The 19,569-nt window shown below is 29.0% G+C and overlaps 1 protein-coding gene and 1 long non-coding RNA gene across 2 annotated transcripts in view; one reads left to right on the top strand and one right to left on the bottom strand.

Moving 5' to 3' along the window:
* The window catches only part of LOC148230935 (uncharacterized), a 565,745-nt gene that overhangs the window by 277,247 nt on the left and 268,929 nt on the right, over positions 1-19,569 (bottom strand). The gene's annotated exons all lie outside the window — the stretch shown is intronic.
* LOC148230939 (cyclic nucleotide-gated channel alpha-3) overlaps positions 1-19,569 on the top strand; it is a 232,171-nt gene that overhangs the window by 55,060 nt on the left and 157,542 nt on the right. Inside the window, exons 2-3 of the mRNA XM_088194402.1 lie at positions 8,016-8,139; positions 17,898-17,976. Coding sequence (XP_088050528.1) covers positions 8,137-8,139; positions 17,898-17,976 — 82 coding nt within the window. The 5' untranslated portion in view covers positions 8,016-8,136. The remainder of the gene's footprint in view (positions 1-8,015; positions 8,140-17,897; positions 17,977-19,569) is intronic.

The following is a 19,569-nucleotide window of genomic DNA, read 5'->3' as shown; positions in this document are numbered from 1 at the left end:
TTGATTAGAAGCTTCACCAATCTTACAAAGTTCGCTCTTTATATTTTTGAGCATTAATTAAATGATATTGCATGTTGTTCTTCTGTAAAAGTGTTTTTTTTAGACTTATCTCTCATTTTAATTAATTGTCTTAGTACAGTTACAGGATTAACCGAAGTCGATTGTAAAGATTCTTTCTTTAATTCTGAAGCAAATTTTTCTTAATTTCTTTATCTTTGAATTTTTACATACTTAGCTGCATTATGATCAATCTTTTAGCAGAAATTTTTTCTTAAATTTCAAGAGTAAAGTTTTGGAATAATAATTTATGTATATTTCTTATTTAATTTAATTTGGATTTAAATTGTTATTTCATCATATTAATTCTAATGCAATATGTAGCTCATATCTCTCTTTTTAATATACAAAAATCTAGGAAGTGCTTTAAACCATATATGCAACACTGAATATCACTTGCATATAATAGTATTAAATAAAATAATTTTGTTACATTATTAGATGTAAAATTTCATGAAAAGCAAATAATTGTTATAATTTAATTTTACTTATTCCAAACGAATAAAATCTAAACTTAGTTATCCAATTAATTGTTTTAAGGTGCAATTCTGTTTTAGAGCGAAATTGGATCTGATGCGTCTTGGAGACCGAATAACTATCTAGACAATGGGATAATACAATTATACTCATATTGATTGTTAAAATTTTGCAATTGCTTAAAAGGTTATTTTTATTTTATTTAAGATTTTTCTTGTGTAAAATAATTAATTTTTCAAGTAATCTAAACGCATTTTTTTTTATCAAATTATAACAAGTAGTCAAAAATAAATATTGTTCATATTTTTTTTTGTGTTTTGAAACAATCAGCAAAAATGTATCTAAATAACACATTCTATAACTGTAGGGCACATCGAATGTTTGCGAGCCAAGCTCGGTGAATTGTCACAAATTCAAAGATCACGCAGTCTCAAATTATATTATATTTATATATTTGTATTATAAATTTAATACATAAAATCGTAAATATCTAATGATAATTAAAGTATTTTTTTACTTTTAATAATCGAAAATGAACAGTGATCGAAAGTAGTAAAATGGTTGCTATTTATAACTTACAAGGTTATTGTTGTTTTATTTATTTATCTTTTTTGCAATGAAAATTGATTTTATCATTTCTTTAGACAGCTATAAAATAGGGCAGCATGAAAAGTTGTGTAAATCGATGATTAAAACCTCAAAGCCCTTGATTCGAATTATTTTTTATTAATTTTAAGTAAGTTATAGAAACATTACTGATAGATGGCAACACTATGCAAAACTCCGCTGTACGATTTTTATGAGCAACATTATTATACTGGCAGCCTTAAAAGAAAAACGCGTGTTCATGCCATCGCGCATCTTTTTATAGTCATTAGGACGTTAATTATTTTAAATTTGGAGTTGTTACACGACCGAAGACAAAATTAAATATACTGGAGTTAGGCGTAGAGAATGTCCCTTTTAAGTCATCATTATTACATCTTCCCGAAAAGTGCAGTCATTTGGTGTTTTTGAGTTGAGAGCCATTAAATATATTCTAAATATAAATACTGGTTACTTGATCTGACTTGGGAGTTAAAAACACAAATTTTCTCAGTTGATGCTAAAAATAGGGAGAAATTATAAATCTAAACAGAATTTAAATAAAAGGTCTGAAATCAGAGTATAAATGTATATATGCACATCCATATGCCCGGGAAGATGAGTTCATCGCACTTAAAATTACTGTTGGTGGAATTTTATAAAACAATACTTCAAGCAAGCTCTTATTTATAGCTTTTATATTCAAATGGTATATTGTGTAAGCATTGCATAAAAATCTTAATTCTGTATTATTTTTATCGAGATCAAAATTAATCAGATTTCAAAACGGGTCCAGTTGTAACAACATTTTATTAACATTCCATTATTGGAGGACCATACATGGGTTTATTTACGGTTAGGGGCAAATACGATCTGTTTTAGGTGCACACCTGTTGTTATCCGCCGTTTTTCAGCAGTGAGTTAGTATAAATTAGCGTCTCGACTGACTGACATTGATTCGGCGCGGTGCTCAAGCCCGTGGAAAAGCTCGTATAACACTTTAGGTTTTGAAATCGCGGCCAAGTCGCTGTAAGCCCTCAAATCCTGTTGCCTCCCGTCTTTCCTGACACTCAACACCATATTTCACCACCCCCGGGTTTGGCCCACCCCGTGGCGCAGTGCCAAAAGTTCCAGTATCTCCGGCAGTTTTTCACCCCCGGCCCAACTTACTTTTACGCCCTTTCGCATGACTTTGGCGAAAGGGTGTCTGTCAGAGGCCGAAAAGCGCACGCTATTTATATTCATTATTAACTCGATTGTGTGCAGCGTAGGTGATAAATCATATCCAGTTGAAAGTTTTCGTATTTTCGTGATCTTGTGTACGAATCACATGCTACACTGCTACCAAATTACAGATCTACTGCAGTATTTTATTATATCATATTATAAGAATGGGAATATTATTAATAAAATGACATAGATATGTTATTTTTATTTTTTAACATCAGAACAGTGTTTAGTGTGTGGTTATTTGTGACCTGCCATTACAATTGTACTTTATGAAGGTGGGGTGTGGCTCACCGAGAAATTTAAGTTGGCTATTAAATGTGTCATGCAGCCTGCTTCAAAATTCTAGTAGATACCATTGGTATTTATTTATTTATTAATAATAATAATAACAACAAAGCGCCATAAACATAAAATAATATACTATAAATAAAATAAATAAAAATATTACCAAGAATTCGATTACAGTAAATTAAAAAGTGGCTAAAGTGCAGATAGCTTTTGAATAAATATTATCAGGTTACCCCAATACGTTACAACAGACAAAAACAAAAATATATATTATTGTTTATGGTTCGCATGCTTTGGATAAGGATCAAATTTGTTCTATAATTAAATTAAATAAATACAGCAATTTCTATTTTAGACTATTTATATTATAAGCTAATGATTTCAAGATATTGAAACTTATTAGAGTGATTATTTATTTTTATTATTTTTATATATTTTTTGTGTATTATTAATACTATGTATTGTTTTAACCATAGTGACGCATTGGTGTATCATGTTAGGTCATAATGATTTTTATTTCATTTAGATCTTTTTTATTATGTAGATGGGCTTTGATAAATCGTTTAATACATTTTTATTCTGAACCGTGCGAATTAATCAAGGATTAATCAAGGATTAACAAACTTTTTTTGATTGCCATTTAATTAGTAGCAAAGCTTTAAGTTCTCCTGTTCGCATCCAAAACACCATATTAAAAAATCTTTTATGTAAATTTATGTTACATACTTATTTTATGTTAATACTGTTATATGTAAATACTATTATTAAAAACAAAAAGAATATGTGAAATATTTATCGGCATTTATAAACATATCACATAGTTTATTTTTATCACCAATATAGTTGAAGAATTATCTATGTGGTATAAATTTTTGGGATGTTTTACTCATGAATACGTTTTATTAATAGAAAACACTGATGCCTAATTAGCCGCGCCTAATATTTTGTAATTTTCATTAAAGAAAATACCGAGTACAAATTAGCAGTGTAGCGTATAAAATTGCGATGATTTATAATTATAATATTTTTATATAAATATATTTATTATTAAAATTACGACCATCGTAACCTGATTGGTTAACCCAATGCGTCACGATAGCTTTATCTTTATTGATCTGCTGTGAGTCTCACTGGATTTACAGTGCTTTTAGAAAGTCACACCAAGAACGGAAGTAATAAAGGAAGGACTGTCTAAAATATATCCACCGATATGGTAGGAGAATTCCACCAGTATCGAGGACCTTAAGAATAAAATATTTTTCGACACGTTTTTCGTTGTTATATAATAGTATGATATACATATAACTTGATTATTTATATTTTTAAATCTAAAAATCTATTAGTTTATATATAATATATTTGTATTTATTTTATATATATATTTATATTATAAGAAAACTTTTACGTTTGCTATCTAAGCTTTCCAAAATTGATAAAACTTAGAAGTTTTATGTCTCAGTCAGCATTTTTGATAATCATGATTGTTATATTACAACCACCATAGTCCGGTGTTTCAATGGCCAATTACGAGAGTTTCATGTAGTTCAAAATATTATATGCAACGCAGTGAAGCATCGTGTTTCATTTGGAAAGTTGTTACGTTTCAGATTTCACAGTGCTGTCAACACTAGTGAAACAACGGTGTTGATTATCAAAATAAATTGTGAGCTTGTAAATTTATGTAGGGTATATTATATAAAATTATGTAGTAGGACTTCACGTGATATTTTCATATTTAATCCTAGTTATTAGAAAATCGGGAAAATCATGCGTGAGAAAATAAATAAATATCACGTATTTGATATCCAAACATTTTAGTGGTTGTGTTAAGAAAACACGAATGAATTTATTTACACTCTACATATAATACTAAAAGCGTATTCCATCCGTTGTAATTCTTTCCACATCCCGAACAAACGTAGCAGGCACACACACCCTTCGCTTTCGTATGTATATATCTCTCTGGCTTTGTTTTTCCTCGTTTAAAATGAAAACCTAGCAGGTCGAATTTAATTTGGCGTATGTGTGAGTAACGCCAGGCGACCACAGTTGCGGGTGTGACCAAAAGGGCGATTCTGTGTCTGATTGTAAAGAGTCGTGACCCGACTTCCTTCCGGTCGTTCACATCGCACTGTGAGAGAAATTTTCCGCGCGATTTACACATATGAATCGTTTATGCATGTGTGAGTTTCAAACATACGTATTAATACACAATGGGTAGATATTTCAAGTGTGAATGCTCTTCTTCTTATACTTTGCTTTGAAGTTTGCAATCGATGTTAGTTGTACTTTTTATAGTTAAGTTTTGATGCTACCCTGTAGGTCTATATTACATATTAGTATTTTATATGGTGAATAAGACTTATTTTTATTTTGATAAATACATTTAAAGATTTTTTTATTTTTAATTCACCCTATGTGACCCATTAAAGGCAAGAGTGTCTAAATATTACTATGTGAACCATATTCAAATTTTAGTGGTTTCCACTCATTTACATTTTTGATTTCATTCTGCCAGAACTCGTATTGATCTTATAATATTTTTTTTGAATAAAAGATTTTGATAAAACGTTGTAAAAATAGATTGATAACGTTTGTATGTTTATGTAGAAAATATATTACTTTCCAAATTGAAACCACAGGACTAGAAAAATATTTATTAAATGTTTGTTTTTCTCCCTTTGATAGATACCCAGAGAATTTGCATAGGTCGCATACCCCATCGACTTTACATACAATATACATAACTCTGATAAAAATATAACTTTTCCACTTTATTTATTACATAATTGTTTTTGAGTAGCATTTTCATTGACCGTCTCTAACTCATTCGCAGGACTATTATTCTGTTGCCATGAATGGATAATTGGAAATGTACCGTACTACTATAATAATAATCGATCCTCTCTCTGTATAATACATTCCCAGAGGATTACGCCGGGTTGAGTTCGGTGTTACCATGGAGCATAATGATTCGTAGGGCATGTTTGGGTTATTTCAATTTCAAATTGGTATGCTTGTATGTATGTGTATATAAATATACACGTGTAAAATATACATCAACACTTTGGTATTATTATCATGTAACAGCTTACACAGTGCTTAACTACGTTAGTTTTGGTCATTGATTTGAAACTTATATCTTTCTAGTATATAATTTTGATGTCAAACCTTATTATCCTGTACAGCGATAAGCCACGTCTGCTTATTTGCGTTATATAAATCCGTTTTTAGCTCTTGCAGAAGTGAATTTGCGACTTAACTTGTCGGGATTATCAGAATTTATTTTGTAAATAGTACACAGTAAGTGTTTCCATCGTATTTATTCAGCTAATTTTTTCGTTACTAAATTATGAGACTTGTTATCTCTCCATTGCATTAAACACACAGATACTTAATAAATCTCATTTATTGTTCAAGTTTTTGTAACGCACCGTTAAGCGGTGTAAAAAACATATAATATAATATCTGTATACCAGTTCAATGATTTAAGAAAACTTTTTTGTTTATAAAAACTTTTACTATCGATTTTATTTTATAATAATTTAACAAAAAAAATAATATATCTATCAAATTATTTGCTGAATTTTTAAAAACCCAAAGTGTACAAGCAAAATAATATAATAAACACCAAGATCCGTGTGTAACGCATGAAGTTAGTCAACAAAATATTTATTTAGGTTATTTAAGAGATATGTGCATTTAAATAAATAATTTGTACCATAAAACGAATTGCTTGCGCATTACAATAATGAAAAAACATATATTTGCTCAATAAAAAATATTCGATCGTGCAATATTTTATTTGTAATATGCACTAAAATGAATGATTTGTGCATTAAAATATTAAAAAATGAGCATAAATTAATATATATTTAAAATATAAAAATTATTGCATTGAGCGATATTTTATGTTTAAATCAGAACCTAACCTAAATGAATTATTCTAATAGAAGTTCAACAACTATAATTAGTTTTAAAACTTTTATTATGTTAGGATTGGGTTTGAACAGCCATTGGAAGTTTCGCAACTGTGACAGCGAAGTTATATTTATCTTAAAACGTACTACACAATTGATTTAAAATTCCACCGGGCAATATTAGTAAAACTGTATTTATACACCTATGCGCTTTTGGAACATTTTGGCCTTAACAGTTGATGTGTAAACCATACCAACGCTAATTTATTTCAATTCACATATACTCGCATTTTATTTTATATATTGTTTATTTAAATTGTTCTCTATTTTTATAATAGTGGTGTGAAACATAAATAAAATTATTTTTAGCAATTTAATTAAAAGAATGTTCATAAAATAATACACTCTTAGACTTAATAGAGTGAGAGAAAATATAATATAAGAATATTATTATTCACTTTTATAAACGAATAAATGGTATGTTTTATTTAAAACCTACAATTTTGGAATATAGAATATATTAATGATTAAATTGCTATTTTTATGTTTTTTTTTTATTATATTTTAAATAAATAAAATCAAACTTTTTCTAATATGAATTTTTTCTTGATTTTCCTAAAAAAATATAGTTACAATAAGTGCAGCTTTTATCAATAAATGAATAATTATATACTGAAAAAATGAGTATTATTATGTTTAACACTATAAAGTTGTCTCATTACGAATGTATTTGACTAGGTTAGGCTAGGTTAGGTTTAGTCATTTGAAAAATCGTCAATTGAGAATTTTAATATTTTTTACGTTACCTGTTTGTATAATCGCCAAAATAAAAATATTTTATAAATTCAATAAATATAACGTTAGTGTTGCTGGTGATCCAGGATGTACCCAAAACCTAACTGGGAGTGATGTTTACGGCTAGAAGTCACCACTATAAGCCAATGTTTTTCAAGATTCATAGCTATCGCTATCTCAATACCAATGTGGGCACTATGTATCGTCTACTCGCCGCACCTAACACCACCATTCTTGCATGCACTGACTTAATATGTCACAGAGAAACATTCACAATCGCTCGCAACAACCCACCATGTGTTCTCCAAAGTTGGATACACATTTGGGTGTACGTCAAGTGATAATTACACGATAGCAAACATCAATGCTTTGGAGACCACTAACCCACCCGCACCAGCCTAATGTATGCTTTTTTTAATTGCTCGAGCCTATTCCGCGTATTTTCAACAACTCTATCAAAATTAAATTCAGTGAGGGTTTCTAAAAAATAATATACTGATACATAAATTAGCTTTAGGCTTTATGATGATATTGGCTAAAAAAGGTTTTATTGTAATATATTATATATAATAAATATATTAAAATAAAATTGCATCAAACTTTAATGAAACATAATGTATTATATACTATCGGGGTATTATATGTATGTTTTATTTGTTTCAGAGTCTCGCAGGTGTCTGGTTGCGGTCAGTTATGCTTTGAATATGGCGGCTAAGTCAGACGTGGAAGACGAGGCCGTAATGTTCGAAGGATAATTGGGAAGCTTTTTTCCAAAGTTTCGAAGATGGTGAGTGTGCCCTCAGTTTTATAATTTTTGTCACGTCGCACCTCACTCGACAATTAATCTTTGGATCCAATAATTTAAATACGTGAGCTTCGAAGGGTTGCCGTCCGTACACCCTCGGCCGTCCCCAGGGATTATCGGGTTAAATACCTGGCGCGGACATGTGTGTATACTGGTTGAAATTAATTAATCGAGCTGATAAGACCACTCGTGATTATTCGCGTTCGCCTTTAAGAGAATTATTACGGTTATAATTCTCGCCCCACCCCATTCGCCATTTTTTTTTCGATCGTATTTTTAGCGCCTTGTTTAGCTCCGCGCGGCCGCCGACGTTAACGCTCCGGCGCGAGACAATGGCCGGCGTCCGTCTTGCTCAAGTTTCTATTTAGAGTCTCTTAATCAGATCGTCTCGCGCATCTCGTTAGAATTAACATTTTATTATTCGCCCTGTTTGTTTTCATTCTATTTACATTTATATTGCAGGGTCGACTCGTATTTACATTTGACATATTTATGAGATGAACGTATTAAAAATAATACGTATTTTATACGTTATCCCCACCATATTTCATATTCATGGCTGCTTTTTTGCAATGCAGGGGTGCCAACACACAGACGCTCCCCTAAATGAATTGTCGCTGACGGCAACGTCCGTCGCGGGAGACTATTACGTACGAAGTGCAATTTGTCATTTTTCAGAGTGGCAACACTTATTATGTCACGGAAGGTTGAATTTAAAGTGGTAATTATGTTTTTAGTTAATTATTTTATTGATTAAATCTTGCCATTATCAAAAATAATGTGAAAAATGCATCTACTCTTGATTTTTTTGGACGCACTATTTGTGCAACCAGTTAAACAATCCCCGTAACTAATTATTGAACAACTTCAGTTTTATGAGTAATATAAAAAAAACACATACCTATTAGTTGATATATTAAGCAAATCATATTTCCATTTTAATATTAGTGTCTTTGATAAAATATTTAGATAAAAAAAACAAGTATTTTCATAGCCTTAAAATCCGTCGATTATAAAATTTTACTTGAGAAATTAAAATATATAGGCAAATAATTGTAGCAACTCTATAAATTTAATGTGATAAAAAGCTATTTATACGATTGACGGCAAATAACTGTGATGGATGAAGTCTATAGTGATCCTAAAAAAGTCACTTGTGGTATTTCGTAGAGATCAATTTTGGGTCCGTTACTATTGAATATGTTTAACCATGAATTGGCTGATAGAGCAGTAATATTAGTCGGTGACTCACACTTAAAAGACATTGGTTTAAATCTTATATAATCTCTAGTGTTTATTTTAATTTTATCCTCAATGAGAGAACGGAATAAGTGATAAATATTTATATATTTATTTAAATCAGGTATCTTAATACGCCATGATGGTAAAAAATAATACATAGAGAAAAAAAAAAATTAATATTTTAATAATATAAAATATAAACTAGACCAGCTTCTCGTAGCTAGCATTAAATATTTCAAAGTGCAATGCCAGCGTATAAAGGAGCTGGAAGGCGATAGGCATAGGCGAGTTGCTTAGTGCGGACGACCTGGCTCTAAATGGCAACAGGGTAAGAGGACGCGAACGTGACATTTGAAGACCTTTCAGAACCCAAAACTTGAATTCATTTAGAATAATTGGATTGTCAACAGCACCCTTCAGTAGTTTGAAGAAATACTAAGCGTCATACAACTTCGGTTTTAAAAAAGAGTAATATTTTGATGGTGAATGAGATCGAAAAAATAACATAATACTGTTTTTTTGCCATTAAAAAGCTGACTTTTAAATTTCCGATCTCATTCACAATCAAAATATTCCTATTATATCGGTGGAAATGAATTTTCTACATAAACTTCCCATAAAGATTTCTTAAGCAAGTTCTTTTTACGTATAAACAACGTCTGCAAAAATCTTTCAAGATGCTTGGGATTGTTATGAAAAACGCGTTTTACGTTGACAATTTGTCAGTTATTCCTGTCCTCTTTTATGCCGTTAGAAACAGGACGTCCACATGTCACCATTTAGCTCCTTAATACGTTAGTGTTGCACATTGATTTAGTTACTATCTAGGAGCTGGTTCAATTTGTATCATTTCATTATTTTTTTTATAATATACTATGTATTACTTTTTGACCATAGTAAAAATATTGTAATAATCTATTAGGTAACAATGGTCTTAATTTTAATTATTAAAAAAAATTGTATGATCTAGCCAAGATTCGATAAAGCTATGAAATATTAATTTAAACAAACCATTAGTATTAAAGTTGTAACAATCACTTAATACAAATTCACGGAAACGTCGAGTTCTTGTGATATTTGAACATTTTGCCAGATTAAATTAAAATATTCAGTGTAAAATACTGTTGCTCTTTTTTACAAATTTTCCTCGCTTTGAACAGCTGCGTATTATTACATTTTTGAGAATTTTCACTAGGCACTCCAGGATCCTGATTTCTAGCCGAGTATGAAATTTTTATGTCAGGATGCGCCATTTGCGCGCCGAGGGGCAGGCATTCGCGAATTTTGTGTGTATGTATATATTTTTTACTTTCCTTTTTACCAACTTTTGCTCTGCTCGCATGGCGATAAAGCAGAAAGCAGAGTGTTTTTCGGGACAGAGCCGGCAAATTAACATCCGAAACGTCTGAGAAGAGCTGCGAGAGCTGATTTGATGCATAAATTACTCCGGTCGTCCGCCACCGGAAATTTGGCGCCCGCGATGGCGCTTTTATTTTTGCATTCCTACTTTACGGTGCGAATAAATGCTTTCGCATTATAGTTTTGCAAAACGTGTGTAAGTGACGCTTTTTTGTAAATTTAATCGATGTCATGCGTTTCGCGATTATGAAGAACGTGAAATTCGATTAAGAAGCAAGTAAAGTTGAACACACGAGCTTTTCCATTGAAGGGGTAAAAAAACAGTTTCGTAATCTACCATATTCACTGTCAAGTCGATGAAGTGGATACCTTCCATTCCGGAATATATGAAGCACCCCCAGATCATTTGGCTCTCTGTATTTGACACTTTTACATGCGGTGTGAAAATGTGAAAATTATATATAACTACTAAATATTATTGACCATGATTTAAAAATTGGGCTTTCAATAATAAGATGACTATCTAAATTATTTTCTTTTACTATTCTTGTACAGCAGAGAAATATGTATATTTTTTGTTGCTGTATATATAAAAAAATATTCTATAAAAGGAAAAATAATGTCTGCTCTAATTATTTATATTTAATATTTCTTGGTGTAAAAAACAAAGGCGTGACTTAGCAGCCATAATAGATCCTTGAAAAGTTTGCATCATGTTATTTTATAAGCATTTATTTATTAATTATTACATATATATATGCTGCATATTACATCTGATGATATCTTGGAAGTCAGAGAGCGTTCGCTTGAGTGTCGAGTAGACTTGCTGTGATCTGTCGTGATGTGTTATTGTGATGATGCTGGACGATCCACTGATGCATCTTGAGCCGTGACTTCTTGGCGTCTCTTTTCGCATTTTCTTCTATCTGTCTCTCTCTATAATATTGTTAATTTAAAACACATCTGGCGAATCTTTGCATCATTTGAAAAACATGCATCACTTCTTTGACACACCCACGAAATATGCTTACGCCTTAAAAGTGAAACTGACAGATGCCCATTTATAGCCATCATTAATATAGGACTAAAACTAACTATAGTTTTTTTGCGCAGGGTGGAATATGACGCATTCGTTCTAAATAAAAAGTAGTTTTTTTGGTACGTATAGGTGTTAAAAATTAACTTACATCTTGGAACAGAAGTACTAATATATGATCTATGAAATATAAGCAATTATTAGCGCAGTTGTTTAATCCTGAGAACTCTCTTTGGTTGTTAGGCGTTACTTTAGAGACGAGTTGATATGCATTTTTATTTGTTTAAAATAGTCCATGACATATATTTATTATATTATATCGACTCTCATTGATTTTATTTTTTATTAATTTTCTAAATATATATTAAAATTATCACGACACTAATACCTCATTAAAAAAATATCTACATTTTCCGCGTTCCAAATTAGTGTGTGTAATACACTTAACTAAATTGTAATGCTTAACGTTAATGGACTTCAAGCCTATTTATTCAAGGAACGGGCAATGGTTATAGAGTATACTTCGTTTTTCTGTATAGATGCAGTGTTTGTAGCAATTGTAACTTTTTAATTAATTGTCTGTGTAATTAGATGGCAGTTGAGTCGTTGATAATTTTATGGGATTTTTTGAAAGACTTCAAAACCGGAAGGCTAGATAGATTTTTTAAATACAATATTTTTAATTTATCTCAATTAAATATGTTATTTTAGTGGTACAATTTTTTATTTATAAAAAATATTAAAATTAATTGAACAAATTTTGATGACCCATAAGAACCACAAAATTTTTTTTTTCTTAAATTTTTAAAACAAAATTTAGTTGCATTTTATTTCAACTTATTTTATAATATTTTCAGTAAATATTTTTTGTAGCAAAAAATATATTTTAAACAGAAAAAATCGTAATATACATACATAAATATATAATATATGTATATATATTTCCATAACACTACAACAATTTAGCACTAGAATAACATCGTTTATATTATTTATTGCTAAACAGTTTCGTAGCATTAATAATATTTATAATTTTACACCTTTATACTTGTTATGTATATATTAAATACATGTGTAGATTTTAGGTACTTGAATATTATTATAAGCTTAACATTTTCAGTATTACATCGTTTTAAAAATAAATATTGCTTTTTTTCTAATTTTATTGATATTAAACATATAAAAATGTAAATATAATATTACTTTTATCATATTTACAGCTACAGCTATTTACAGCTATCATATTAAAGTGCGGTATTTTGTTGAAATTTCATTATTTTTAAGTATGAAAATAATGTAATTTTAATCAGAATATCATCTAGTTTTATAAAATAAATAAATATATTTGCGACAGTTTAGTTTTAGTAAATCCAATACACTTTTTTATATACGTATTCATGAATGTTTTACTAAAAATATAAAACAATATTATTATAATATTTTATTATAAATATTAATATTTTTTGAAATTATGTTTTATATATAAAATCGATTTATCTCAAAAAAAATTGTCAAAGAAAAAGTGTCGACTTTTTCAAAGGATAATCAACTGTAATATTCATTTTTATAATACCAACAGATTAACCTTAGCATTTGCTCCAGTTGTTTTGACATAAGGTTAAATTTTTACCTTCAGGCAATTTTCTTGCCGTACCCCTATTTCACATTGCCACTATAAGGTAGACCTTCCCCAAAGTCGATTATCCCTCAATCAGGTTTTTCTCGTTTTCTTGATTTTCTGGAGAAATTCTGAGATAATTTTACGAAATAGGACGAGACCCGCAAATTATCCAATCGCTTCAATTCTTGTTAAAAAAAGCAAATCTCGGCAAAATATATTTTAAAATAAATATTAAAATCTAACTAGAATTATATATAATCAAAATAAATACAATAACAAGATATATATCATTATAGTTACACTATAATCGAGTGCGAATTCATTAACCGTAAATAATTCGCAATGCCAACTGTATTGTCCGCGACGAGGGAATACCTTTTTATCCCGAAACTATTCAGAAAACGGTCTAGTTTTCTCCTTTTGTCTAAGTTCCGGAAAATGTACACGGAAAACAAAGGTCATATGGCTATTCAACCCAGATCTATTTATATAAATATAGCGAATCATAAAATATAGTTTAATATTTTTTTATTAGATATTATCTATCTTAACCTGTATTTATTAATAACGCATGAGTTGATCTAGTATCTGTATTTTATTATATGAATATATTTAGTTGTACATTGAGATAGATAGGAAATCAGATTGTTAAAGAATAATTAGATTGCTTTATTAAGATGCATTGAGCTTCTCATATATGAAAAGATGATTTGCGCTGTATAGAACTTATTATTAGATTTGTTATGAATGTGAATGTGTATATAATATATTGTAATAGTATAAGAATAATATGTTTTATTACATTTATATTTATATAAGTTTATATTGAGAGAACTTAAAAAGATTAACGATTTAGTTGGACTTTGTATCTTTCCATAGAGTTGGAAAGCAATTAAAGCCTTTGAATGAAATGAATTTATACAATTTCACTGCAGTGCTATAGACAGACAAAATACTATCAAAATCTGGACAAGAGGCGGATAAACTAAATGTCCATTTGCAGCGATGTTATTTAGTACGTAAAAGTTGTTTGGTTATATTAACTGGAAGTAAAATATTTAAAAAATTAAATAATACGACTAAATAAAAGTATACTTTAAACTCTTTCAATTAAAGTAGATTGGTATAATTGTTTTGTAACCGTTGTACTTTTCGTGGTCATGCGAAATTCGGCAGAAAATCCTTTGTCTGCAAAACTGCGAGTAATATTCGTAAGTTCTGTTATTAATCATTCGTAGGTCGCAACTATGCAAATGTTTCGGAAGAGCCACACAAGTCGTTGCCATAATGCTCATGAAAATTCATAGCGAAAATTCGCTAAGAATCCGCCGAATTTGATTATAAATGGCCCTCCGAAATGTGGGTAATATGTCGGGTCGCTGCAAACGAACTATTGTTTTCCCCCCATTACCTAGACGACAATTAGCAAATAGACATCTGTGCCATTCTATAGGCTGCTGCTGGTAGTACTACTACGATTACGACCACTAGGCTTGTTAGATATTCCATATCGGAAATAAATGAGCTCCTTTTACATATTATCTTATATCATATGTTTATCTAGCCACACTAACTTGTTAACATCACAATTTTACATATAGAGTATATAAATCTAATTTAGTTCTGAATAGATTTTAGTGCTGATTTTATCAAGGCGTATTTTTAGTTAACCCACTCATCCCTGACAATCGTTTACCTCTTAGTATCAAATGGTATTGTTTAAACAACCTCCGCGGACCCATTGCGGAAGGCCTGTAATTAAAAAAATACAACTTTTTTAATTGTACGATTTCGCGAGAAAATACCCTCGGGGACTCTCAAAACGTACGCACCGAGAGATTGCAACTGTGCTGAAATTAGCATTTTTAATTTTTCATCATTGTAGGCATCGGAGATGCTAACGAACAAATTGAATTGGATATTTAACTAACACTTTCTCCTTGCGGCAATGCGGTCGGAAAAACGTGCCTTAATATAATCTCTTTATTTCTTATCATTATAATAAAATCATTCTCAAACATAATTTCCAGTATAAAAAATTACGTTTCTTAAATGAGATAATAAAAACATATTTTCGGTAGAAATATAATAGTGTTTCATAGTAAATCATTTATTGTGATTCTGGTTCACTTATTTAAGTTAAGGAAGGACCCTATCGATAGAGAACCAGCCATTAAATTAGTCTTCCAGTTCGATTCACAATAGTAAGATAATGAGAAAAATGTTGCCGAAGTCGATTGAGAGCAACAATCCGAAAATAAAGACAAATCAATTCTAAAAAAATTAAGATAATGTTAGTCCACCATTTTATTATCTAAAATATTATTATTGCAGCGACTTAATGCTTTATATATATTAGGTTGATGTAACAATCATTAAAAAATATTTTTTTCTTTATTTATTAAGCGATAATAATAACCGATGTTAATAAAATTTAACTTTTTATTATATATTGTATATTATTATATTTTTATGCTATTTTTTAATAAGGGTAAAAGCTTTATTTAAACCAGTGTCAAAAATATTAGGGTAAATTTAGTATAAAATTAATACAATATCAACCATTGCAGATATTTGTTTTAATATTTTGTTAGCTATCTTTTTCAGACCCATCTGATGTAAACATCAGTTCATATTCTGATAGTGAGCTAAATATAAATATATACTTATATTTATATTAAACTTAAGCTTGCCATCTCTTTCTCAGTTATGAATTATGATGATATAGATAGCTCTCAAACTGACTGTGTTAACGCAAATACAGTATAGTACATTATACTGTAGCCTAACTCAAAATTTTTTAAGAATATATTTTTTTAGATAGCCTATTTGTGCTTATATTTATAAAATTAGATTAAATTATTCTTGCCATGAATAAATTTATATTTTTTTTTATATTTAACAGCAAAAATTATTTGAGTTAGGTTTGTTTGGAGTATATTATAACGTAACTCAAATATTACGTATTTGTATTTATTTTTTATAAAATTAGGTGTACATGCATTTTATTTTATAAATCTATGTCAAATAAAGTTATTTTAATACATTGTAATATTTTTCATATAGGTTAGAATATGTTAGATATTGCACCGTAAGCTATTTCACCTCTACTCAAAACCTTTATTTAAATTTTTTTTTTAATATACACATGCATTTAGTTTTATAAAATTGGTTTATATTAAACAATTTTAATGCATAATAAAATCGTAGTAAATAAATTTATATTATTTTTTACATATAGATACACCAAATAATTTGAGTTAGGCTTGTTTAGGGTTATAACGTAGCATAACTCAGCCTAACACAAATTTTTATATTAACACATTTTTTAAACATGATTTTTTGCATTTATATTTATGAAATTATGCTTAGGATGCATTTTTTATTAGATTAAGTTATTTTAATGCATAGTAAAAAAAAATTTCAATAATAACTTAGTAATTGTTTTTTCATGTATTTAATTGCAAAAGTATTTTGAGCTATGCTAGGTTTGGGTACATTATATCGTAGCCTAACACAGCCTAACTTAAGCTTGTATTATATATAAACAATAATTATTCTGTAAAATAATATATTTATACTTTTAAAATTAAGTACACATGCACTTAATTTTATTAAGTTCAGTTGTACATAAATCTTTTTTGCGGAAAAAAAAATTATTCACACAAAAATAATTTTATATTTTCGGATATGTTGAAAAATATTTACCAAACGTAAGACTCCTTGATTTTTATTTAATTTAAATTAAACAAATGAGTTCAAAATATCAATAATAAATAAAAAAAAAAAAATTTAAATAAACAAAATCTCATTGTCATTGTCTCCTGCTTTTAATTGAAGTATCACAAAACGAAAATTCTCATCTTCTGCATACAAAATGATAATTCTGGAATGTTGCGGAATTATCTCATACCACATCGCGATCATAAGCTACGATTTAGAAAAAATAAAAGTCTGCAATAAAGAATGTAAGTTATAAATATATAATCTAATCTATCTAGTCTATAACGTTAATATTTTATTAATTTAAGATTATTAAGGTAAGCTCATTATTATAATATTTATCATAAATTGATTTTTGATATATCAAAATATTATATAATAGCAAATTAATTTGTTAAAACCACAGGAACGGAAACGCACGTCTGATTAACCTGGAATATCGATAAATAATCCCATCGCAATAAATCCGCAATAAGGACACTCGTTAACGAAAAAAAACCCTCGGTCGATTCGCGTCGAGATTTTCGCACCCTCTACCAACCCTTCGTGATCCTTGTCGGTGTTTTTTTAAACATATATATGTATATATTCCCTTTCTCCTTATCAGCCGCCAAAATCCGTCTGCGAGCCCCGCAGTCTCGAGAAATTTATTTTGCATGGCTGACTGGGTCTTCTCCAGCGGCGTTATCTCTAGCCCCCGGATTTTTATTTTCGCGGCTGTAAATATTTTAAATGCAAAATCCGAAACGTTGTTTACAGGGATCACACGAGCTGGAGGAAATATCTGTGGTCAGCGGTCCCTTTAGCACTGCACCCAATGGACCCGGGTTCACATCAGGTGAGTCACTATTTTTATTATTATGTCGGTACTGTAACCACGTTCCTATGGTTCGATTTTGGTACACCGTTTTCACACTTCAATTTGATATTCTTATATTGTAACATAAATATTTACATACATACAAGTTAGGTGGTAGTATAGTAAAGAGACTTATATGATAGTGTAAAACTATAATTGAATAATTTGATGTTTAGCGATATTAATAAATATCAAAAACACTATTGCTTATTTATAAAATTTTTTTTTAATAACATTACAATTTTATACTGTTTGGTTTTGATGCTGAACTTACAAAATCTCTAATTTTGAGTATTAGTCAAAGTATTGTAGTTCCATAATATGGTATACCCCATTTTTTTGTAATAAAAAATATTATATATTTAAAAATAAATTAAGTAGTAAGCTTACAAATTTTTCATTTACTTATATTATCAGGATTGTCACATAAACAGATTTAAAAAAAATATTTTTAGCAAATTAATATGAGTATTTGTAAGAAGATTTGCTATGTCACCATGTCACTCAAATTGTTACAAAAAGTGTATCATAGAGTACTAAAACTTAGGCTATGTGTAACACAATATAATTATTAAATTTTGGTAGTATTACTTTAAATTTAGAGAATTGAAACATAATGTGATCGAAGACCGAAATGGGGTACAAAGTGACCCCATGTAAATGTAAATTATTATTTTCATTTTTTTTGGCATTGAATTCATAAGTATATATTTGTAGATAACGATAAACAATAATTTTGCTATGAAATGTTCAAAAGGTAAACTACTTATCATTAAGCGGGTACATTTTCACCCAAATGTGTGTTTACCAATATAGGATTGTGATGAAGTTCTTATTTAAAAATAATATTTTAATCATTTTAATGCATTAAATTGAAAATGCTGTGCTAAAACACGCAATAAATTTCTCACAATATTCTTTAAATTTAAATTTGTCATTACTTTCTAAATTTGAGTGTAGTGATTAATCTAAAAAACATTATATTTAATCATAAACAACACTAATAACGAACTATTTAGACAATAACTATTATAGTTTTACCAAAAAATGTATTGCTATGTATCTTAACTAAATTCTAACTTTGATTTTTTACTGCGAAGCATATATATTATACATGCTAAATGCTTTTATAAATTATTATTTTTTTTATACTTCTTTTTTTTTCAATAAAAAATATTTTTATACATTAAAAGGCACCTGTATCTATAACGAATACCAATAAATGCTGGAGTATTTCAAGATGCATTTCTAGGCCTTTTATTATTTATTATATAGTGGATAGTGATTTATGGAAAAAATATTAGTATGAGTTGCTAGAAATTTTTAATTATTAAATTCCTTGTAGTAAGAAACTGTATGATTTTTATTAATTAAAACTACTGGTTTATTTAGACTAATAATTTAATTGAGCGTATAGTGTACAGTCAAATCATAACATTACTTTTCTAGACTTCTGTTCGATTTAAATGTTCACTTTATTTAAAAAAAGGTCATAGTTATCAAGAATTTCTAGAATTTCTTTAAATAAACTCTCCATTTTTATATAAAATGTATGTTACACACCAAAGGAAA

The sequence above is a fragment of the Plectrocnemia conspersa genome, unplaced genomic scaffold, assembly GCF_051122295.1.
Source record: "Plectrocnemia conspersa isolate PC_06_02 unplaced genomic scaffold, ASM5112229v1 ptg000010l, whole genome shotgun sequence".
Classification (NCBI taxonomy): Eukaryota; Metazoa; Arthropoda; class Insecta; order Trichoptera; family Polycentropodidae; genus Plectrocnemia; species Plectrocnemia conspersa.
This window is presented reverse-complemented; position numbering and strand designations above follow the sequence as displayed.